Source organism: Mustelus asterias, chromosome 7 (genome assembly GCF_964213995.1).
Source record: "Mustelus asterias chromosome 7, sMusAst1.hap1.1, whole genome shotgun sequence".
In the NCBI taxonomy this organism is placed as follows: domain Eukaryota; kingdom Metazoa; phylum Chordata; class Chondrichthyes; order Carcharhiniformes; family Triakidae; genus Mustelus; species Mustelus asterias.
Window position 1 is genome coordinate 123,742,023 of NC_135807.1, and position 25,370 is coordinate 123,767,392.

Below are 25,370 nucleotides of genomic sequence, written 5' to 3' on the forward strand. Positions count from 1 at the left end.
GTAAATTCGGGCGTCGGGCCTTTAACGCGATCTGCACCCGAATCCGAGCAGATTGCGGCTTTACCGACACCCGATTCGGGTGCGGATCCGTTCCACGCCCGAATTGGGCGGCCCAATCCGGATCCGCGCTTTTAGCGACCTGCTAAATAAAAGTCGGAAGCCGGCGCTTCCTCAGTGAGGGTTGGTGAGGAGGTAGGTGCATGGCGTCCGAAAGCTCTCCGGTACTTATGGGTGTCTTGTAGTCGCAGCCATTCCGCCGTCCCGGGTCGGTGGCGGCTCTGCGAGTGTGTGGGGGGGGGGGGGGGGCGGGGGGGAGGAGGATGGATCTCTGGTTGGGGGGAGGTGGGGGGGAGGATGGATCTCTGGTTGGGGGAGGGAAGGAGGAGGGGGGAGGATGGATCTCTGGTTGGGGGGAGGTGGGGGGGAGGATGGATCTCTGGTTGGGAGCGGAGGAGGGGGGGAGGATGGATCTCTGGTTGGGGGGGAGGAGGGGGGGGAGGATGGATCTCTGGTTGGGGGGGGAGTGGGGGGGGGGAAGGATGGATCTCTGGTTGGAGGGGGGAGTGGGGGGGGAGGATGGATCTCTGGTTGGGGCGGGGGAGGAGGGGGGGAGGATGGATCTCTGGTTCGGGGGGGAGGGGCGAGGACATAAACCATTCCAGGCATGTAAACCATTCATTATCTTTACTGTTAGAGGATAGGAATCGAAACATTTGAATGTTTTAATTCCTATCCTTTAACAGTAACAAGCATCTCTTTTCAAAATATTGTTACAAATTAAAAAGTTAATAAACTCATTTTTCTGCATAAACTACCATTACATTCATTTGATCTAAAATATTAAACTTCTGACACTGTTTAAGTATATCCAAGATGTTCCTGGGACTAGGAATTTCTTCTAAAGAACTGTTGCTTCAGGATATATGCTACAAGTACTGGGTTTGTTATATATTTATTTTACAATATGTTGATGGGGAGATGTCTCTGGGACAACAGGAATGAACAGACACTCACAATGATATGGATGTACTTTGTTCTGTGTGGTCGAAGATTCTCAGAAATGCACATTTTATTTTTCACTTGAGCCCTGCAAGTCAACACAATCAGCCCAAAATAACCCAAGCAGCTCACATTCATTACTGAGACAAAAGTAGATGCAAGTGTAATCTTTCGACAAAAGCTTTGAGTTTAATAGCATTATCAGATTGTTAGAACAATATTTTCTCTAACAAGAGCAGGTATAATTATTGCCAACTCTTCCATGTGTCAGAGAGCCGCTCTCTCTGCTTTTTTTTCTTTCCCGCCCGGGCGCGCTGCTTTTTTTCGAACTGCGCATGCGCAGTTCAGAGCTCCGATCGTTCCGGCAGCGCTAAGCCCCGCCCACTACGCGGATCAGACCGGAGCCATCAAAAAGCGTATGGGCGCGCTGGAAAGAGGATTCCGGGCTCGGATCTGCATTACACCCGGATCCGGCCCTTAGATTCCAAATGGTAAAATCGGGCCCAATGAGTGAGCCTCCATATCTCTCTGGGGTGGAGAATTCCACAGATTGACTATCCTTGGATTGAAGAAATTCCTTTATTCAGAATTGGGAATGCTGCCATTAAAGCCAAAGGTTTGCTATGGTAATGGGATATATGGACCACCCCTCGTAGTACCAGTGAAAACATGTGTTCCAAGTTTCCTTTTACATTCTCTGAAACCACTTCCCTTCGGCTTTGCTTTATTTCAGAAGAGGCGGTTGTCACGGAAGTTCACTTCAAAAAGGAAACATTCTGTCGCTCCTGACGGTGAGAATGTTGTAGATTGGTGGTCAAAGTACGACGCTTCCGTGGAAAAAGCCCAAAACGTATGGAATACTGATACATGAGTGTTCACTTTATAGTACTTGTTTACAATGTTCTCATTATTAAATTATTATATCATTTATCGAAATGGTATCATTGATCAGTAATTATTGTAGTTCACTCAATTTACTGAGAAATTACAAAATAATGATTAACTGCAGTGGTTAGCACTGTTGTCTCACAGAGCCAGGGACCCAGGTTCGATTCCCAGCTTGGGTCACTGTCTGTGCGGAGTTTGCACATTCTCCCCGTGTCTGCGTGGGTTTCCTCCCACAGTCCAAAAGATGTGCGGGCTAGGTTGATTGCCGTGCTAAAATTACCCTTTGTATCATGGGGATTAGCAGGGTAAATGCGTGGGGTTACAGGGATAGGGCCTGGGTGGGATTGTTGTCAGTGCAGGTTTGATGGGCCGCATGGCCTCCTTCTGCACTGTAGGGATTCTATGAATCTACAAATGTGGATTGGAAACGTTTTAAAAGTTGCATAGGATCTTGGAAACAAAGAAAAGATGCTTGTTCTCCCTCTCCCCTGCCTCTAGAGTCGCTTACAAATGATTACATCTCTCACATTTTCCAGTTCTCAAAAAAGATTGCCAACCTGAATCACTGACTCTGATTCTCTCTCCATGAATGCTGCCTGACTCGCTGAAAGTTTCCAGCATTTTCTGTTCCTATTTCAGGTTTCCAGGATCCGCAGTATTTTGCCTGTTCTTCGCTCTGATCCCATTGTGTCAGTCAGTGTTCAGCCCTCCTGGCGGTGCTGGAGCTCATTAGCTCCGGTGCTTTTAGGTGTTGGTGCAGTAGAATCCATCTTCAGCACTCCTGGCACGGAACTTCATGTGCTGGATATTGCATGTCAGAATATTAACCGTTCCCTGCCCCTGATTTTCATTTAAATGCGTGGGGAAATAGCAGCATTAAGTGCCCAGCTGTTCAATATGTTAAACTGGACAGTGAGCATGCTGAGAACTAAAAATCAAGTTTGTTCCACGTCTGAACCAATAAGCTACAGCTCTGCTGGTGGATTCTGGGACGAGAGCAGAACCATTGACGTTGCAGCAGGATTTCCACTGGGTTCTGTGTTTCCTTTTGGCCATCTTTTGGGTTTTGTTCTAAATAACTCCTTAATACAAATAGTTCTGCTGGTGACCTTGGGTGGGATTTTCCAGCCGCGCTCACCCCAAGACCAGAAAGTCCCACCTGAGGTCAACGGACCTGTGCATGGTCCGTGTCCTGCCCACTACAATTCCCGCGGTGGGCGGGACAGGAAAATTCCACCCATTGAGTTCAGAGTAACAACCGGTTAATTCCAATCGATCTGAACAGAAAATGGGCATAATTTTGATAGGTTTCCCCGACGGCTCAGCGGATTTACTGGATTGAGATTATTGCCGGAATTTTACCACCTCGCCCGCCCGAGGCTCGTAAGATCCCGCCCGAGGCCAATGGAGAATGCCGTTCTGCGAGCCTCGCCCACCCTGATTCCGGGGCGGGTGTGTCGGTAAAATTCCTCTATGTGACTAGGATTTTCCAGCCCCACCCCACCACCAGGTTTGTCCAGTCCCACCGAAAGTCAATCAAATTTTGGTTGGGCCGTCGAATCCCCTGAGGCAGGTTCCACCATGATGGATCTGGAAAACCCCAGCCATAATCTCAATGCAACTGTTAGAATAGAATAGAATCCCTACAGTGCAGAAGGAGGCCATTCGGCCCATCGAGTCTGCACCGACCACAATCCCACCCAGGCCCTACCCCCACATACTTACCCGCTAACCCCTCTAACCTACGCATCCCAGGACTCTAAGGGGCAATTTTTAACCTGGCCAATCAACTTAAACCGCACATCTTTGGACTGTGGGAGGAAACCGGAGCACCCGGAGGAAACCCACGCAGACACGAGGAGAATGTGCAAACTCCACACAGACAGTGACCCGAGCCGGGAATCGAACCCGGGACCCTGGAGCTGTGAAGCAGCAGTGCTAACCACTGTGCTACCGTGCTGCCTTAATGTTGATAAGTGTAACTGATTTCAGCACTAAGGGAATGATAGGGGTGTCACAACTGACCTCAATGTCAGGGGTCGGACTACTTCTATTCCCTTTAGTTATTTAAACATCAACATGAGTCATAATAAATGCCAACCAGATGCTTGTCATTAATGAATCCACGTGTTACACAATCTAACACTGGTGTTTCCAGGCAAACCTTACAACACAATACCATTTATGTGATTCTTCATTAATGAGTTCATAAACCGATACAGAATTCAACGATCAAGTTTTACCATCCCACCCTAACCACAGCATAGTGCTTTATTCTGAACACTTCACACTTATTCTAACTTTAGATTCCTACATTCCATGAATGCTAACACTAATTTGCTATACGGTCCAAGTCACATGACACAGATTTTAAATAACACACAGCCAACACTCATGTTCATCAGTCGCTCCCAATGATTCCATTGTAAGAAGTCTCACAACACCAGGTTAAAGTCCAACAGGTTTTTTTGGAATCATGAGCTTTTGGAGTGCTGCTCCTTCATCAGGTGAATGATGAGGGAGCCACGCTTCGAAAGCTCGTGATTCCAAATAAACCTGTTAGACTTTACCCTGGTGTTGTGAGACTTCTTACAGTGCCCATCCCAGTCCAACGCCGGCATCGCCACGTAATGATTCCATCGTCATTGGTACAGATCCCCCCAAGCACTTTATTACTATAAACTGTGACCAACAGATGTCTCAAAGCCAATTCAGACCCGGATGAATGACTTTCCCACACTTTCAGCATACCATCTTTTGACAAAGCATTCCGCGGAACCGGATCACACACTGATCTCACACGCATTGAAATAAATGGGTGATGTGAACCCAGATTCCCACTTCTGGAAATTAGGTAAAGGGAAATCATCCAATGTTCCTGCTCCCGATTTCTTAGGACTGCCACGTTAACCGAACATGTCATTGTAGCGCTTACAAGTTGCTTGCCTACTCACTTTTAATTTTGTCTTTCTGATAAGGCAAAAGACAAGGAGTTAAGTACCAGTCTGCGTGCTGAAGAATATGAAAATGGTAAGTGAGCACCTACAACACAACCAAATGTCTAATTGTTCGACATCTGTCCTAAAGATAATCCATTGTTTAGACTGTTTAGAGAAATGAGAAGGCCCTCTGCCTCATGATGGGAAATATATGCATCCCTATTGCAAATGACTGTATAATTAATGAAATGTGAAGACCTTGAATCTCTGGTAGAAGGGAATGTTCACTACAGGATTGGCTGCAGAGACCTGCACTCCTGATTTGGACCACGCAGTTTTCTGGCCATTTGTTTTCGCCACCTGAAAAGTAGAAATGCCCCAACAGGGGACCACCGTGACCTTTGCACCTGATTCTCCAATCTACACTGGCCACAGAGCCCCACAAGATTTACCCCATAATATCTGAGATTTAGTTGCATAAAAGAAATATTCAAAGCCTTTGGTCCAAAGGGAGAGATAATAGCTATAAAATATTTAGCACACTGTCATATTGGTGAATGTTGTTATTAAATTTCTTACTGATGCCGCTGAGGAGGTCTTGTAGTGCAGTGGGTAGCATCCCTGCCTCTGAACCAGAAGCTCTGGGATTGAGTCCCACTCCAGCACTTGGTGGCCAAGGAAGGCACATTCATCAGCCAAATAGGTTGAGTGCAAATTCTTCCAATGCACACCAATCCAGGCAGTACAACCAGAAGAAATTCACAGTCAACCACGTGATGGACGTTGGAGCCTCCACCAACACCATCCGTAGAGCTCCAGACTACAATGTGCATGTAAAAGTGTACGTTGCCACAAGCAACTCAGATTCCCAGAGTGAACTTTAACAAACGCCACCTTGTTGATTTTATGAAGGGTAATTTTATGGAGTTGCACCACTTTGGTCGCCAGGATCTGCATCAGGGATTGTGGTGAGCTCCAAATACCAGGAGCTGTGTTTTACTCTTAATGGTGGCTATTGTCACCTGGTGGGTGCATTTGGAAAATTCCCAAATGGACAGAAGTCAGAACAATTTGCAAAATGGCTGGAAATATATAGTGACAGTCTAACTGTCACATGAGTTCAAATTCTATTCAAAATGATATTCATAGAACCATAAAGCACTGGAGAAGCCATCCTGCCCACCACCTCTGAGAAAGAGTTACCCAAATAGTCCCACTCACCTGCTCATTCCCCAATAGCCCTTCAGATCTTGCTAGATTGTACAAAGGATTTCCAAGTACACAATGGGCAAAGACTTTCTCTGTGGGTAGCTTGGAGCAAAAACATTCCAACCTGTTTTTGTAAAGTGTTTATAACAATAACACACAAAGGGAATTTTTGCCGTGTGTTTAAGTGAACATCATAAATGTGCAGAAAGGGGGAAAGTAGGTTAATTGAACCACCATGGGCGGCACGGTGGCACAGTGCCAGGGATCCGGGTTCAATTCCGGCCTCGGGTCACTGTCTGTGTGGAGTTCATACATTCTCCCTGTGTCTGCGTGGGTTTTCTCCGGGTGTTCCGGTTTCCTCCCACAGTGCAAAGACGTGTGGGTTAGGTTGATTGGCAATGCTAAATTGACACTAGTGGCAGGGTAAATAAGTAGGGTTATGGGGATAGGGCCTGGGTGGGATTGTGGTCAATGTAGACTCAATGGGCTAAATGGCTTCCTTCTACAGTGTAGGGATTTTATGATTCTAAAATGCTAGATATTTATTGTTGATGTTAAAAATCATCACATATATTTATAACATTAATAATTACCAAGGTCTAATGTCTTGAAAAGCCAAGAACTAAGTGTTTTCTCTTACTTCTTGACTTGCCCTGGTGCACAATGTGATTATGTAAATATACAATGCTTATTTAAATCTTTCTTTCTAGTCCAGGGTGCACGTGGCACACCTATCGCTTTAGATGGTGAAGATGATGAGAAGAGAAAGCGAGTTAGAACTGTCGAAAGGAAGAAAATATTAAAGCCTGGACTAGCAACTCTAGAGGTAGAGTCCGAAGTAATGTGGCCCGTATGGTTCATTGTAGAAATATCATATACATCATAAATATCATATATTGGAGATCATGATGTTGTGGCGATTGGGTGGGTAGAGATTGGAGGGCGTTGGTGGAAATTAGCTAGGGGAGTGGTGGGGTGTTGGAGATTGGGAAAGTCATTGGAAGGTCATTGAGAGTGGGGTTTGGTTAGGAGAGATCATACACCTGAGATGGGGGGGTTTGGATCGATGAAGTGCAGAGATTTTCCAGTTGGGCTGTGAAGGAACAGTCCTACTTCTCTTAAGCCACAAGCAGTGCTATAAATGCGCTTACATTATGGATCCATAAGTCCTTCATAACTTGATCTTCAAGCTCCAGAGTCACCCTTGTCATTTTTCTCTGAAATGTCTCAATTATATCAATTTTCCTTCTACAGGAAGGGTGCTTCAAGTCGTTCACGTTGCTTCAAATGTGGCCTTATCAATCAGTTTCATCGGGTTGAAGTAACTTGAATTGACTTGCAATGAAATCATCTTAAATTATACCCCAGTCAAGACTGTGAATTGTACATAATCTTTCTAAATACTTTCTCCAAATCTCTGACCACTTGATGTTCATTTCTAAGTAAATTCCAGGGCTCGTTCTAATGAAAATGTCTATTTAACAAGTGTAGGTTGAACTGAATAGTCGTATAATTGGAGCAAATGCTACAGCTCTGTGAATTATTCCCAACAGGTCTACGATAAAGAACTAGAAGAAAAATTTGAGCGATTCACTGATTGGGTACAAACATTTGATCTCTTTCGCGGCAAAGCAAGTGAAGACGACACCAGTGTAGACGATGAAAGGATTGTTGGAAAATTTAAGGTGTGTTTGACTCTGATAAAAATCCTAGAGTACATTTTATGGTTCTGTGACTCACACAACAAAATTTGGGCATAGAACATAGAACATAGAACAGTGCAGCACAGAACAGGCCCTTCGGCCCACGATGTTGTGCCGAGCTTTATCTGAAACCAAGATCAAACCACTCCCTATCATCCTGGTGTGCTCCATGTGCCTATCCAATAACCGCTTAAATGTTCCTAAAGTGTCTGACTCCACTATCACTGCAGGCATAGAGAGGGGGGGAGGTTTTCCTGTCTCGCCCGCCATGGAAATCATAGCGGGTGAGGGCGGACCATGCAAAGGGCGGGATTTTCTAGTTTTTGGGCGAGCGCAGCAGGAAATTCCCATCCAGAGTGTCAGACACAGGAAAGAGATGAAATTTCATGGGGAAGGATGAAGAAGAAATTTAGTTTTGTCCATGTTGAGATCCAAGTCATCTGACCATTTGCATCTTCATAATGCACTTCTTTGCTCCTTACAAAGAGAAATGTTTTGTCCCTTTGTGCCCCAAAAGGCAACAACAAAGTGCGTTTACAGCACTGCTTGTGGCTCAAGAGAAGCAGGAGTGTTCCCCAAGGCGTTGGCAGCACTCCATTATTTTCCATATATCACCAGTCTCCATGTCTGAACCAAGGCTGTCAGAAAGCAATTAGATCATGGGAGTAACATCATAAACAAACTTGATCTTGTGCTCACTCAATGTCCAGAGTCCATGTATCTGGAATCACTGTTTGGCTATGGAAACAGTAAATTTGTGTTTGTTTTCCTCTCACAAGTCCAGGATTTCAGGACAGGATTTTACATTTCAGGTGGGATCCCTGGTGCTGAGGTCAAACGGAGGTCCCAACCTTGCAGAGTGTTGGGAGCAGTCATCTGGCAGTGACTTCCCGTGATTGGCCAATAAGTGGTCACATGGCCATCTTTAATGATGGCGGGTAGGGTCTCATAACTGGAGGGACAATAGGAGGCCTCCCAGCATGAAAAGAGCTGTAAGCTGCCAATACAAAGGGCAGCAGAGGGCACCTCCATCTTAAAGCACCCCCTCAGCAACTTTTAATGAATTTGAATTGAAAAATGGCCGCTTCTGCTGGACCATGATTATGGAGCAGGTCCCCCTCCTCAGGGCAAGGTAGACAGGGAGCGTCTCACTACCTAGCTGGGGCAGTGAAATCCTAATCTCCCATTGCGAGGTTGCCTCCAGCAGCCACAGGAGACCTGCAAGTGTGATGCTACTGCACCTTTAACAAATGTATTTTTTAAAAATCATGTTCCCTGCAGTTTTAAGCAGGTCTTTTAATCTCATTGTTACCAGCTGTCTGCTAAAAGTCCTTTTATTGCTCCTTCAATGGCTTAAATGGGGTTTTGTTTGTTTGTAATCTGGGTCTCACGCACTGACTTGGAATTCACGACCGCGTGGCAGGTCATGTGTTTTTCATAGTGAATTCAAGATTTTGCTTTCAGTTTGGCTGCTGTGTTAGTTAGTTAGTTTGGACATCAGACTGAAAAGCAGTGTTTCTCTCTCTCCCTGACATTGTAAATTCTGCTGGCTAGCTGGAAGCAAGGCTTCTTGCCTTCCTGGAGTGAAAATTCTGCTGTTGGTGGTTTGCTAGCTAGTAGCTCGAGTCTCTCTCTCCCCATGGTGTTTTGGGAAGCTGTTCTGACTTCAAGCTTGTCTGTGTGTGTATCAAGAGAGCTGCAGCATCCAACCAAAGGACTAAGTTCCAGCATCACGTGAGCATTCGTATTTTCTGTGCTAAACCTGTGGCAGGAGTTTTGTTTATGGGATTTGTTCGCTGTTTAGGTTTGCACATTATCCTGGTTGTTGTTTTTCTTGATTGTAATTGGTAAAAGTAATTGTTAATTTCCTTTCTATACATGTTAACTGTAAGAAATCTCACAACACCAGGTTCAAGTCCAACAGGTTTATTTGGAATCACAAGCTTTCGGAGCGTTGTTCCTTCCTTTACAGGTATAGACATTGCGAGTGGAGAGAGGGATAATCACAGGTTAAAGAGGTGTGGATTGTCTCAAACCAGGACAGTTAGCAAGATTTTGCAAACCCAGGCCAAATGATGGCCAGTCGCTGAAAGTAAGCACGCAGGTACAGCAGGCAGTAAAGGCAGCTATGCATCAGTAATATTCCTACTACCTGTAAAGACTTGATTACTTGATTACCTGTAAGGACTCACATTCCAACCGTTATCTTGCAATTGTGTCTCTGTCTATATATGCTGTGTTTGTGAACCCAACTCTCCGCTCACCTGAAGAAGGAGCAGCACTCCGAAAGCTCGTGATTCCAAATAAACCTGTTGGGCTTTAACCTGGTGTTGTGAGACTTCTTACTGCGCCAACCCCAGTCCAACGCTGGCATCTCCACATCATGTGAACTTTATTCTTAAATAAACTTTGTTTGATAAAAGCTCCCTAGTGGGTCAGTTGAATCATACCTGAAGTGAAATATCTCATGCTCTCCCTAGCCAAATTCAAAGTGCAAAACTTATGATCCAGGCGGGCTCATTGAAACACTTTGGAGTTTCTGACCTGAATTATAACACAATTATAACACCCCCATCTCTGTGGGTAGAGTTGAGGAATCGCAAAGGTAAAAAGACCCTGATGAGAGTTATGTGCAGGCCTCCTATCAGTAGTCAGGATGTGGGTCAGAAAATAAATCAGGAGATAGAAAAGGCATATAAAAAAGGCAATATTACAATAATCATGGGGGACTTCAATATGCAGGTGGACTGGGAAAATCAGGTAGGTAGTGGATCCCAAGAAAAGGAATTTGTGGAATGTCTAAGAGATGGCTTTTTAGAGCAGCTTGTGACAGCCTACTAGGGAACAGGCGATTCTGGATTTGGTGATTTGCAATGAGGCAGACTTGATTAGGGAATTTAAGGTGAAGGAACCCTTAGGGAACAGTGACCACAATATTGCACAATTCGGCCCATTGAGTCTTCACTGACCACAATCCCACAAGGCCCTATTCTCATAACCCCACATATTTACCCTGCAGTTTGAGAGGGAGAAGCTGGAATCAGATGTAACGGCATTACAATTAAATAAAGGTAACCACAAAGACATGAGGGAGGAGCTGGCCAGAGTTGATTGGAAAGGGAGCATGGCAGGGAAGACAGTGGAACAGCAATGGCAGGAGTTTTGGGGGATTATTCGGGAGGCACAACAGAAATTCATCCCAAGGAGGAGGAAACATGCTAAGGGGAGGATGAGGCATCCATGGCTGACGAGGGAAGTCAAGGACAGCATAAAAGCAAAAGGAAAAGCATTCAAAGTGGCAAGGATTGGTGGGAAGCCAGAGGATTGGGAAGCCTTTAAAAGTGAGCAGAGGACAAATTAAAAAAGCAATAAGGGGGGAGAAGATGAATTATGAGTGTAAGCTAGCTAGTAATATAAAAGAAGATAGGAAGAGTTTTTTTCAATATATAAAAGGTAAGAGAGAGGCAAACATAGACATTCGACCACTGGAAAATGAAGCTGGAAAAGTAATAATAAGAAACAAAGCAATGGCAGAGGAACTGAATAGTTACTTTGCGTCAGTCTTCATGGTGGAAGACACCAGTGGGATGCCAGAGCTTCAGGAGAATCAGGGGGCACAGGTGAGTGTAGTGGCCATCACTAAGGAGAAGGTTCTGGGGAAACTGAAAGGTCTGAAGGTGGATAAATCACCTGGAGCGGATGGACTACACCCCAGGGTTCTAAAAGCGATAGCTGAGGAAATTGTGGAGGCATTGGTGGAAATCTTTCAGGAATCATTGGAGGCAGGGAGGGTCCCAGAAGACTGGAAAGTAGCTAATGTAACACCACTATTTAAGAAGGGAGGGAGGCAGCAGATGGGAAATTATAGGCCGGTCAGTCTGACTTCAGTCATTGGCAAGATTTTAGAATCCATTATTAGATTAGAATCCCTACAGTGCAGAAGGAGGCCATTCGGCCCATTGAGTCTTCACTGACCACAATCCCACAAGGCCCTATTCTCATAACCCCACATATTTACCCGGCTAATCCCCCTGACACTAAGGGTCAATTTATCATGCCCAATCAACCTAACCCACACATCTTTGGGGAGGAAACAGAGCACCCGGAGGAAACCCACGCAGACATGGGGAGAACATGCAAACGCCACACAAACAATGACCCGAGGCCGGAATTGAACCCGGGTCCCTGGTGCTGTGAGGCAGCAATGCTAACCCCTGTGCCACCGTGTCGCCCTTAAAGATGAGATTGCGGAGTGAAGGAAAACTTAGGGAGCAGTGACCACAATATGATAGAAGTGCATGATAAAATAGGACTGAGTCAGCATGGCTTCGTCAAGGGGAGGTCATGTCTAACAAATCTGTTAAAGTTCTTTGAGGGGGCAACAAGGAAGTTAGATAAAGGAGAACCAGTGGACCTGATTTATTTAGATTTCCAAAAGCCTTTGACAAGATGCCGCATAGGAGACTGTTAAATAAGTTAAGAGCCCATGGTGTTAAGATCCTGGTATGGATAGAGGATTGGCTGACTGGCAGAAGGCAGAGAGTGGGGATAAAGGGGTCTTTTTCAGGATGGCAGCGGGTGACTTGTGGTGTGCCTCAGGAGTCGGTGCTGGGACCACAACTTTTCACAATATACATTAATGATTTGGAAGAAGGAACTGAAGACACTGTTGCTAAGTTTGCAGATGATACAAAGATATGTAGAGGGACAGGTAGTATTGAGGAAGCAGGGGGGCTGCAGAAGGACTTGGACAGGTTAGGAGAGTGGGCAAAGAAGTGGTAGATGGAATACAATGTGGAAAAGTGTGAGGTTATGCACTTTGGAAGGAGGAATGGAGGCATAGACTATTTTCTAAATGGGAAATGCTTAGGAAATCAAAAGGGACTTGGGAGTCATTGTTCAAGATTCTCTTAAGGTTAATGTGCAGGTTCAGTCAGCAGTTAGGAAGGCAAAGGCAATGTTAGCATTCATGTTGAGAGGACTAGAATACAAGAGCAGGAATGTACTTCTGAGGCTGTATAAGGCTCTGGTCAGACCCCATTTGGAGTATTGTGAGCAGGTTTGAGCCCCGTATCTAAGGAAGGATGTGCTGGCCTTGGAAAGGGTCCAGAGGAGGTTCACAAGAATGATCCCTCGAATGAAAAGCTTGTCATTTGAGGAACAGTTGAGGACTCTGGGTCTGTACTCGTTGGAGTTTAGAAGGATGAGGGGGGATCTTATTGAAACTTACAAGATACTGCGAGGCCTGGATAGAATGGATGTGGAGAGGATGTTTCCACTAATAGGAAAAACTAGAACCAGAGGGCACAACCTCAGGCTAAAGGGACGATCCCTTAAAACAGAGATGAGGAGGAATTTCTTCAGCTCGAGAGTGGTGAATCTGTAGAACTCTTTGACGCAGAAGACTGTGGAGGCCAGGTCATTGAGTGTCTTTAAGACAGAGATAGATAGGTTCTTGATTAATAAGGGGATCAGGGGTTATGGGGAAAATGTAGGAGAATGGGGATGAGAAAAATATCAGCCATGATTGAATGGCGGAGCAGACTCGATGGCCGAGTGGCCTAATTCTGCTTCTATGTCTTATGGTCTTATGGTCTTATAAGTCAACAAGCCCTCTCTGATAGTTGGCCTTTAATTTAGCTCAATTGGCATTTGAGGTGGATAACTCTTCATCCTCATCTCACCTCTGGGAAAATGGGCAGGTGATGGGATGGTACTGGAAAAACAGCACACCTTTCAGTGGTGCGAGCCTACTTGTCCACCCTCTCCTGTTCTTGTTCCCATGTTGGGGCAGAAATGTGTAGCGCCTTAACAGAAATCAGCTCAGAGCAAAGATTAAACCTCGGCTTTCCCAGTGCAGAGGCTCAGTATCCAATCACACAGCACATTAACTCACCAGAAATATCTCCTGATTAATATTTAGTATTAGCAGCTCAGCCACCTCATTCCTCACAGTGAGAGGGGGGATATGCTGTTTTCTAACAGGAATGTATGAGGGTGAAGTGTTATGGGGAGTATTATCAAAGACTAATGCGCTGTAAGTATTACATGAAATCTAAAGAACACCATTAATCTATTTTATTGAAGGCAAAGGAAGTACAATTTAATGAGACTGCTACTGCATGGAATCGGCCTCATTAGTGCCAAAAGTAGGTCAGATAGTTACAGTATAGTTTCGTAGAATTATAGCCCCAGTTCTCCATTCTGTTCCCTGTTCCAGGCTCTGCCAGGGCCTTGTATCGTCACAATTCACTTGCAAAAAGCAGAAAGTACATCGGCAAGAGTATAATTCTACATTTAGGATTTTATGTTGCAGCCAAGTTTCAGTTTGATGCAGCATTGTGGGAATGAGGGTAGCCACATTCCCCAACAACCTATCATCCCACACTCACAATTCTAAATATCGCCAGGCCTATCATAGTCCTGCTTTCAAAAACTGAGAGAAGGATCCCAGGGTATTGCCATGACAATCCCTGGCCAGAGAGTCCTTCTAAAGAAACAGCCTGATAGAGTCTTCAACCCTCACCCCAGGCCTGTAAAGTCTCCACACCCATCCAAGCCCTGTACAAACCCCACACCTGCCATGTACAGACTCCCAGCCCCACCCCAGCCCTGTACAGACTCCCACCCCCACCCCAGCCCTGTACAGACTCCCACCCCTGTACAGACTCCCACACCCACCCCAGCCCTGTACAGACTCCCACACCCACCCCAGCCCTGTACAGACTCCCACCCCTGTACAGACTCCCACACCCACCCCAGCCCTGTACAGACTCCCACACCCACCCCAGCCCTGTACAAACCCCACACCTGCCATGTACAGACTCCCACCCCCACCCCAGCCTAGTACAAACTCCCACACCCACCCCAGCCCTGTACAAACCACCACCCCAGCCCTGTACAGACTCCCACCCCCACCTCCACCCTGTACAGACTCCCACCCCCACCCCAGCCCTGTACAGACTCCCACCCCCACCCCCACCCTGTACAGACTCCCACCCCCACCCTGTACAGACTCCCACACACACCGCCAGCCCTGTACAGACTCCCACCCCCACCCCAGCCCTGTACAGACTCCCACCCCCACCCCAGCCCTGTACAGACTCCCACCCCCACCCCAGCCCTGTACAGACTCCCACACCCACCCCAGCTCTGTACAGACTCCCACCCCAGCCCTGTACAGACTCCCACCCCCACCCCCACCCTGTACAGACTCCCACACACACCGCCAGCCCTGTACAGACTCCCACCCCACCTCAGCCCTATACAGACCCCCACACCCACTGCCAGTCCGCTCTGGGTGTCAGCTTGCCTCTTCTCTCCTCTTGCTTCTTATTCAGCTCCTTGTCTGTGGTCTTATGGAGGACGTTGAACGGAACACAACAGACTAGTTATGGAGGATCTTTTCAAAGTGACGGGTGACGGTGAAAGTCTCTTGCATGTCAACCGTGGGACCAGCCAGAATGATTGCTCATCAGCCTCCAGTGACATGTTCCCTCCTCCCGGCCCTTGCTGCTCCTCCAATGGAGATCAGGGCAGAGGGAATGTGGGATTGGGAGAGCTGGAGCAGAATGAGAGGGCAAAAGGGTAGACGGTTGGAAGCACATTTCTTCTACGTACCAACATACCATTTCTAGTCCTATTAGAAACAGCTATCTTTCTGGAACTCTCTTTTCAGGGTTCATTCCGGATGTGGAAATGTGGTGATGATTATGATACAGATGGACAATGCAAAATTATGTATGGAATGCCTTCAAACACTCCTGTCAAAGTTTTAATCAGAGTCTACATCGTTGCAGTAAGTAGCATGGATGTCTCATCTCTCTCTCTCTCTTCTCACCTTTAAATATATATATCCCCATTCTCCAGCTGTCAACACCGCATAACTGAATCATTAATACCATAAAACCCCCCCCACAAATACTGGAAGTCTGAAGCAAACACTAGTAAATGTTGGGCACACCCAGCAGATAAGTTTGAGTCCCCGGAGGGAAGAGATGAGTTTTATTTTTACTCATTCGTGGGGCATGAGCTTCGCTGGCTGGCCAGCATTTATTGCCCATCCCTAGTTGCCCCTTGAACTGAGTGGCTTGCCAGGCCATTTCAGAGGGCAGTTGAGAGTCAACCACATTGCTGTGGCTCTGGAGCCACATATAGGCCAGACCAGGTAAGGACGGCAGATGTCCTTCCCTAAAGGACATTAGTGAACCAGATGGGTTCTGGCGACAATGGGTTCATGGTCATAGAAATCATAGAAACCCTACAGTACAGAAAGAGGCCATTCGGCCCATCGAGTCTGCACCGACCACAATCCCACCCAGGCCCTACCCCCATATCCCTACATATTTTACCCACTAATCCCTCTAATCTACGCATCCCAGGACACTAAGGGGCAATTTTAGCATGGCCAATCAACCTAGCCCGCACATCTTTGGACTGTGGGAGGAAACCGGAGCACCCGGAGGAAACCCACGCAGACACGAGGAGAATGTGCAAACTCCACACAGACAGTGACCCAAGCCGGGAATCGAACCCAGGTCCCTGGAGCTGTGAAGCAGCAGTGCTAACCACTGTGCTACCGTGCCGGTCGTCAGTAGATGCTTAATTTCAGATATTTTTTTTAAATTCCACTATCTGCCTTGGTGGGATTTGAACCCAGGTCCCCAGAACATTAGCTGAGTTTCTGGATTAAGAGTCTAGCGATAATATTAGGTCAGCACCTCTCCCAGTTAATGTTTCAGGCTCCACACCTGAACCGCTATCTCTTCTGCTTTCGCTAAAGATTCTGACTGAGACACTGCACGAAGATAGAAGGCTTTCATCTTTATTTACACAGATCCCTATTCAACTCAGCAAAACATGTTGAATCATGCTTTTACATTCTGACTGGCCTCTGTTCCCTCATTCTTGTGTCTAGTAATCATTTCTGCTGCAGTTAGTGAAATCATCGCATGGTGGCATCATGAACAAGTTGTGTGTTAAAATCCATGTGTTTCATAAATTTTTATCCCAATTTAATCATGTTTTTTTCACCTGTTTAATCTGTCTCAGGCAACTAATCTATACCCGGCTGATCCCGATGGAAAGGCTGATCCGTACATTGTTCTGCAGATTGGAAAGACTGAGATTAAGGATCGTGACAATTATATCCCTAAACAGCTTAATCCACTGTTTGGAAGGTTAGACGGCGTGTGTGTGTAACTGAGTGGCCGACTCTACCACATGTTCCTATCTCATAACTAGAATCATAGAATCCCTACAGCACAGAAGGAGGCCATTCGACTCATGGAGCCTGTACTGACTTTCCGACAGAGTATCCCACCCAGGCCCTATCCCTGTAGCCCCACATATTTGCCCTGCTAATCCCCCTAACCTACGCATCTTGGGATGCTAATGGGCAATTTAGCATGGCCAATCCACCTAACCTGCACACCTTCAGAGTGTGTGAGGAAACCGGAGCACCCGGAGGAAACCCACGCAAACGCGGGGAGAATGTGCAAACTCCACATGCACAGTTACTCAAGACCGGAATTGAACCAGGGACCCTGACGCTGTGAGGCAGCAGTGCCAACCAGAGAATAATCAGATAAGGTTCAGACATGAGGCTTGTTCAATATTCTGAGTGCTGCGTCGCGCTTGAGTTGGTTTAATGTTACAAGTCACAAGTGGACGTTGTGAAAATGGGGGCGTGAAGGATGAGGTTAGGCTGCTATCGGTGCAGGTGGAGGTTTATATCTCTCTGGGAGCAGACAAGCAGACAGAGCCGGGAGTGAAATTGGGTGGGCTGGTGGGGGTGGTGTGCCATGCCTGCCAATATTCACCTCCACTGGTATACTACCTGTGATGGGCAGGTTTCAGGTGGCTCACCTGCCCTTGGCCCAATTGAAGCCCTCACGTGTGCGAATGATGATCATTTAAGAGCCTCCTCCTGCCAGTACTAGTACTTTGCCAGCAGCAGAGGTGGGGGAACATGTGTCCACATCACGTGTCAAAGTAAGCTCCGGCAGCCTGACTTCAGTTTTGATTGGGACCTTCCTTATTTTGGCATCCCGTGCCCAACTAAGGCTCCTTCCCTTCAATGGTGATAACCCTCCACTCTTGTTCTCCCTCACCGCTCCCGCCTCACCTTATCAGTCTTGATAAAACTGCCGCAACTCACCCTTGATTCCAACCTCCAGCTTGCTCTCCCTGCTGGTGACCTGCTGCAGTGCTGGCAATGGCCACTGATCCCAGTGGCTGGAGAACCACTGGACAGCTGATCGGCTGACAACTTCTGGGGGCAAGACATTCTCCCAGATGCGGGCAGTAACCATGACTTCAGGGAATTAACAGCTTTAAAATCAGGCCTTGACTTCCCATTCCTTTAGAAATGGGCTAGCCCCTAACTTTTCAGAGATTCATAGAATCCTTACAGTACAGGAGAAGGCCAGTTGGTCCATCGAATCTGCACCAAATCTTCTGACAGAGCATCTTACGCAAGCCCACCACCCTGCCCTATCCCCGTAATGCCACACATTTACCATGGCCAATCCACCTAACCCGCACATCTTGGGACACTAGGCGGCAATTTACCATGGCCAATCCACCTAACCCGCACATCTTGGGACACTAGGCGGCAATTTACCATGGCCAATCCACCTAACCCGCACATCTTGGGACACTAGGCGGCAATTTACCATGGCCAATCCACCTAACCCGCACATCTTGGGACACTAGGCGGCAATTTACCATGGCCAATCCACCTAACCCGCACATCTTGGGACACTAGGCGGCAATTTACCATGGCCAATCCACCTAACCCGCACATCTTGGGACACTAGGCGGCAATTTACCATGGCCAATCCACCTAACCCGCACATCTTGGGACACTAGGCGGCAATTTACCATGGCCAATCCACCTAACCCGCACATCTTGGGACACTAAGCGGCAATTTAGCATGGCCAATCCACCTAACCCACACATCTTGGGACACTAGGCGGCAATTTACCATGGCCAATCCACCTAACCCACACATCTTGGGACACTAGGCGGCAATTTAGCATGGCCAATCCACCTAACCCGCACATCTTGGGACACTAAGCGGCAATTTAGCATGGCCAATCCACCTAACCCACACATTTTTGGAGTGTGGGAGGAAACCCACGCAGACACGGGGAGAATGTGCAAACGCCACACAGACAGTGACCCAAGGCTGGAATTGAACCCTGGTCCCTGGTGCTGTGAGGCAGCAGAGGGACCACCACCTCTGAAAGGTCCAACATTGGACCTGCTGGTATGGACCTAATATCATTTGAGCAGCTGGCAGGGCACTTTTACACTGGTATTCATACCTCTCTGTCTCAATGCACATAAATGTATGCACTTTCCAACTTCAGGCTCCATTGAGATTTCTGTCGATCAAATAGGGCAATAGTGAGCTACTAAATTTTAATCAATCAGTGAAGATAAGATGGTGTTGAAGGATGTCTTGATTTCAAAGCAGATTTTTAGAAGTTATTTAAAAGTGGATCCTGTACCTGCTGTCAAAAGTCAGTTATCTGAGATGAAGGCCTGCGTTTTCATGCATAAATGCTGATATGGGGAATGGGAATCCACAACATTCCTGGCTGGGCCCACACGGGATGGGAGAAAGTGCCCACAATCAGGAATTTCCTTTGCTGGATTGTCAATCAAACAGTGTCTGCAGGGGGTGGCACGGTGGCACAGCGGTTAGCACTGCTGCCTCACAGCACCAGGGATCTGGGTTCAATTCCTGGCTTGGGTCACTGTCTGTGTGGAGTTTGCACATTCTCCCCGTGTCTGCGTGGGTTTTCTCCGGGTGCTCCGGTTTCCCTCCACAGTCCAGAAGATGTGCAGGTTAGATGGATTGGCCATGCTAAATTGCCCTTTACTATCAGGGGAACTAGCTAGGGTAAATGCATGGGGATAGGGCCTGGGTGGGATTGTAGTCGATGCAGACTCGACGGGCCGAATGGCCTCCTCTGCACTGTAGGATTCTATGATTCATCTGAGAAGCAGGTGTTCTGTTATTTTAATAGATTCTAGGCTCTCAGCCAAGCATACATAATGAGGCTCAGCTGAGGGCTCCGTCAGTTATTTGAATTATAGAACAACTACTCCCCCGGGGAAACATTGTTTGATTGATAGCTCAAGTCCTCTGATCTTGTACTCAATTTCACTATGTCTACAGAGCTCAATTGGCTTCAAGTCCTTGTGGTTTTTGGAACTTCAAAGGGCCTGGATGATTGACACATTGATTAGCTTTCAGACTAGAGTTTATTTTCATGGGAGAAATGTATCATTGGAATGCATGTTTTTTAAAGCTTCTTTTTGCACATGCCAATACACACTTGGATGTTCTTTGGATCTAGAAAGCGTACAATGGGTCAATGGGCATGGGTGTGTCAGAGTTTGGCATAGGGGCATGAGGGGGGCAGAGAGGGTGGGTGAAAGGGTAGAGATGACATAGGGGAAATGAGGAGACATAGGGGGTGGGTGGATGAGCAGAGACTGGTATACGGGGAATTGGGGGGGCAAAGGGCAGGTGGGCAGAGCTTGGCATATAGGGCATGAGCATGACCTTTTGAACTTGATTTTTAGAAGCCCTGTCATGCACATTAGGGGTCACAACTCTTCTCTGGGCCGTGAACCACAACTCTTAACAAAACCTGGCCTAAAAACTGCAGAGGAGTATGAGATACCTATCTTCACATTGGTACAGGCCATTCGGGAAAGCCAAGTGCAGGCTTTAGGCAGGAAACAGCCCGTACCCTTTAGAAGGACTTCCAAAAATCTTACAGCCCAGGAATGGAGTCGGGAATGGAGTTGGGAATAATTGGGACCTGCCGCCATTTTTGAAGGGCTCCTGAGTCAACCTAATTCAGTGAAAATTCAGGCTGAAATCTCCTTAAATTATATCTCAAATCATAAAATACATTCTTATTGTAATTGTATCTCAATAGTTCTATAATTCAATGTACTTTCCTGTACTCTCAGCAAAGCCTTAATCTGTTTCAAGTGATCTATGCCATTGCGCAATGCAAAATATCCCTTTCTTGTGGCGGCACGGTGGCACAGTGGTTAGCACCGCTGCCTCACAGCGCCAGGGACCTGCGTTCGATTCCCGGCTCAGGGCACTGTCTATGTGGAGTTTGCATGTCCTCCCGGTGTCTGTGTGGGTTTCCTCCGGGTGCTCTGGTTTCCTCTCACAGTCCAAAGATGTGCAGGTTAGGTTGATTGGCCACGCTAAATTGACCTTTAGTGCCAGGGGGATTCGTAGGGTAAAATGTGGCATTGCGAGAATAGAGCCTGGGTGGGATTGTGGTCAGTGCAGACAAGATGGGCCAAATGGCCTCCTTCTGTACTGTAGGGATTCTATGATTACCACAAATCGCATTCCTCCCTCCAGTCCTTTAGCGGTAAATCAGTACTCCTCCATGTTGAACCTGGTGTCAGGGTAAATGAGGGTTATGGGAATAGGGTCTGGGTGGGATTGCAGTCGGTATAGACTCGATGGACTGAATGGCCTCCTTCTGTACTGTAGGGATTCTATGAGTACATTCTTCTATGAGTATGATGGATAAAGAATTGCAATTACTTGACTTCAAGATCATATCTAGAATTGTGACTATAAGTTATTGGCTGTGAATATTTGTTCCAGTCAGCACTTTTATTAAATGTGGAACATTCAAAATTCGCAATGCCAGCATTTTGTTTACTCAAATTTGATCTCTTTGAGCGAGTTCAGCATTTTGAAAAAAAGCCCAACCTGAAAGTATAACTTGGTCTCATCATATTTTCCAACATCATTCCGTTTTCATCTTCTGACTACCTTTGGGGAATAATACCACTTGTAAAATAATTATTTCCTTCTTCTGACAGGTCTTATGAGATTGAGGCTACCTTCCCAATGGAGTCTCTGCTCAAGGTAACAATCTATGATTATGATTTGGTCGGAACAGATGATTTGATTGGATCAACTAAAATTGACCTGGAGAACCGTTTTTACAGCAAACACAGAGCTACCTGTGGCCTACCGTACAAATACGAGATGTAAGGACGCCAAAAGTAATTACCCTTGGCTTCTCGGGTATCGCTTTGATTGTAGTTTGTAACGGAGTGTTTTACAATTTGCAGAGAAGGTTACAATGCCTGGCGTGATGCAATGAAACCGACCGAGATCCTGACCAGAATGTGCAAGGAATACGGCCTCCATGGACCCTACTTTAGTTCGGCCAAGATTGAGGTGGAAGGAAAAGCCTTTGTGGGCAAGACAGTCTTTATGGAGGATGGTGAAGATCAGCATTTATATTAATAAGAAGTTGGGATAGATCAAAATAACATCTACAATTGTGACACTTCCCCTTGTCAATATTGCAGCCAGTGGTTTTATCCCAGGTTTTGGAGATTGATTCTGAATGTGGGAATCCTTCCTCTATCTCACTCTTATGCAATCGTGCTTTTTCTCCTCTGATTTCTTCAGCAGTATCATCTGAGATGCCTGGCTGATAATAGGACACTAGAATGTAAATTTGTAGCTTTGCAGTCAAAAGGTGGACGTGTTCATTAGAAAATGCCAAGCGAAGTGATCATTAAACTGCCATTGCTGTATAATATGTGGAACACTGAAGGTTGAAAGTGCAGATTCAGTCTTGCGTGATGCTAAAATAATGAAATCTGAAACAGAAACAGAAATGCTGAAACTGCTTAGCAAATCTGGCAACATCTGTGAGAAAGAAACAGGGTCAAAGGGCAGGATTTCCCCCTCCAGGGGTGGCGACCATCTCTGGGTCTTAAGCCCACCCCCAGGGGGGGAAGATTTCATAGGGGTGCTCCCTTAATTAGCCTGGAGAAGAGCTGGTTGGGCAGTTAAGGATGGTGGGCTGGCTCTTGAAGCTGGAGGGCCAACCAGAGGCCTTACGAATTGAAGGCAGGTCTAGATAGAAGGTAGGGAAGAGAGGACACTTCAAATTGGAAGTTACCTCTCTCCAACTTAGAGTCACGATCTTACCGGCCGTTCACACCACACTCCTGCTGCAGCGAGGTTGGAGAACTTGGCAGCCAGCCAAATTTCCATTCACTGCAACGGGATGGGAAAATCCCGTCGGTGTGAATGGCTGCAAGATTTCAGCCATAGAGTCATAGAGATATACAGCACGGAAACAGGCCCTTCGGCCTAACTCGTCCATGACGACCAGGTTTCCTAAACTGAACTAGCCCCCTTTGCCTGTGTTTGGCCCATATCCCTCTAAACCTTTCCTATCCATTTTAAATGTTGTAATTGTATCTGCCTCTACCACCTCCTCTGTTCACATTTTAAATAAAAATTGCCCTTTGAATCCAGGCCACCATTAAAGGGAGGATCTTTTCACCGGGTGGTCTGTGGCTGCTCCAGCCAGGCAGGTAGGGCCCAAGGTCTGCCTAGAGTGCTGACCCCTCCTCGACATCTCAACCAACTCCAGCTGGTCCCGGGAACATGAGGCCAATTGAAAAATCCTAGAAAGCCTCCTTTAATTGTCTCAGTGTGTACACATTCGGCCCATCGAGACTGCACTGACAACAATCCCACCCAAGCCCTATCCCCCACGTATTTGGTGGGTGTAACACTGGCACAGTGGTTAGCACTGCTGCCTCACAGCGCCAGGAACCCAGGTTCGATTCCTGGCTTGGGTCACTGTCTGTGTGAAGTCTGCATGTTCTCCCCATGTCTGCGTAGGTTTCCTCCGGGTGCTCCGGTTTCCTCCCACAGTCCAAAAGATGTACTGGTTAGGTACATTGGCCGTGCTAAATTCTCCCTCAATGAACCCAATGAACTCCCTCAATGAACCCATTGAGCTGTGCCTCAGGGATCAGTGTTGGGACCGCAATTGTTTACGATTTACATAGATGATTTGGAGTTGAGGACCAAGTGTAGTGTGTCAAAATTCACAGATGACACTAAGATGGGTGGCAGAGCAAAGTGTGCAGAGGACACTGAAAGTCTGCAAAGGGATATAGATAATCTAAATGAGTGGGTGAGGGTCTGGCAGATGGAATACAATGTTGGTAAATGTGTGGTCATCCATTTTGGTAGGAATAACAGCAAAATGGACTATTATTTAAATGGTAAAAAATTGCAGCATGCTGCTGTGCAGAGGGATCTGGGTGTCCTTGTGCAGGAATCTCAAGGAGTTGGTTTGCAGGTGCAGCAGGTAATTAAGAAGGCAAATGGAATTTTGTCCTTCATTACTAGAGGGATGGAGTTTAAAAACAGCAAGGTTATGTTGCTGGTGAGGCCACACCTGGAGTACCGTGTACAGTTTTGGTCTCCTTACTTGAGAAAGGATATACTGGCACTGGACGGGGTGCAGAGGAGATTCACCAGGTTGATTCCGGAGTTGAGAGGGTTGGCTTATGAGGAGAGACTGAGTAGACTGGGGCTATACTCATTGGAATTCAGAAGAATGAAGGGAGATCTTATAGAAACGTATAAATTATGAAGGGGAGAGATAAGATAGAAGCAGGGAAGTTGTTTCCACTGGCAGGTGAAACTAGAACTAGGGGGCATAGCCTCAAAATAAGGGGAAGCAGATTTAGGACTGAGTTGAGGAGGAACTTCTTCACACAAAGGGTTGTGAATCTGTGGAATTCCCTGCCCAGTGAAGCAGTTGAGGCTGCCTCATTGAATGTTTTTAAGGCAAGGATAGATACATTTTTGAACAGTAAAGGAATTAAGGGTTATGGTGAGCGAGAGCTGAGTCCACAAAAAGATCAGCAGGCTCGAGGGGCCAGATGGCCTACTCCTGCTCCTAGTTCTTATGTTCTTATGTTATGTTCAAACAGGCGCCGGAGTGTGGTGACCAGGGGATTTTCACAGTAACTTCATTGCAGTGTTAATGTAAGCCTAATGTTAATGTAAGCCTATTTGTCACAAATAATAAATAAATAAATATTCACCTTGTTAATCCCCTTGATACTAAGGGTCAATTTAGCACGGCCAATCAACCTAACCTATTCACACATTCAAACCCAGGGAATGGTCACAACTTCATACACACACACAAGCACACAATAAAAAGATATGAAAGAGGAGTTTTAGCAACAATTGATAACTTAAAAGGAAAAGCACCACAGGTATGGACATCAGGTCATGTGATTGTCAGAGTCCAGAAAGTCAGAGTCCAGTGAGGGTTCCTTCATGGAGGAGCTGACATTCAGGCAGGCTCAGCTCGGTGAAGCAACATTTCTAGAATTGCTTTAAAGTCGATGACAATGCAGCAAGATGAGGTTGCTAATCAGAGACTGGGCCTGCTCGGTAGGACATAGCAGGAATATTCCAAAGAAACAGGCTCTGAGGAGGCTTAGACTTGGTGCAGGCTGTTGGTCAGCCTGGAGCCCTGCTTTGATGTTTACAGGTTAGGGTTTAAACAGCTGACTGAGTTGCAAGTCTAAAAATGTAATATTAAAAATTTCCAAAGGCCAGAAGCTTTGCTCTTTGATGTTGTTCATTAGTGAGTCAGTTGCAGGCGAACAAGCAGTTTCTAATCAAAATCCATTATTCACCTTAGGGAATGGATGGTGGCTTTCAGAACCTCTGTAAGCTCTCCCTTTGTTAGAACCAGGCTTAGGAGACAGGCCATCCGTTGGACACTG

The 25,370-nt window shown here is 46.5% G+C and overlaps 1 protein-coding gene across 1 annotated transcript in view; it reads left to right on the forward strand.

Annotated features, from left to right (window-relative positions):
• The window catches only part of fer1l6 (fer-1 like family member 6), a 193,476-nt gene that overhangs the window by 132,382 nt on the left and 35,724 nt on the right, over window positions 1–25,370 (forward strand). The window contains exons 27-34 of the mRNA XM_078215513.1: window positions 1,733–1,849; window positions 4,866–4,917; window positions 6,746–6,861; window positions 7,589–7,720; window positions 15,417–15,536; window positions 16,790–16,917; window positions 21,621–21,791; window positions 21,876–22,030. Of these exons, the coding sequence (XP_078071639.1) occupies window positions 1,733–1,849; window positions 4,866–4,917; window positions 6,746–6,861; window positions 7,589–7,720; window positions 15,417–15,536; window positions 16,790–16,917; window positions 21,621–21,791; window positions 21,876–22,030 (991 nt within the window). The remainder of the gene's footprint in view (window positions 1–1,732; window positions 1,850–4,865; window positions 4,918–6,745; window positions 6,862–7,588; window positions 7,721–15,416; window positions 15,537–16,789; window positions 16,918–21,620; window positions 21,792–21,875; window positions 22,031–25,370) is intronic.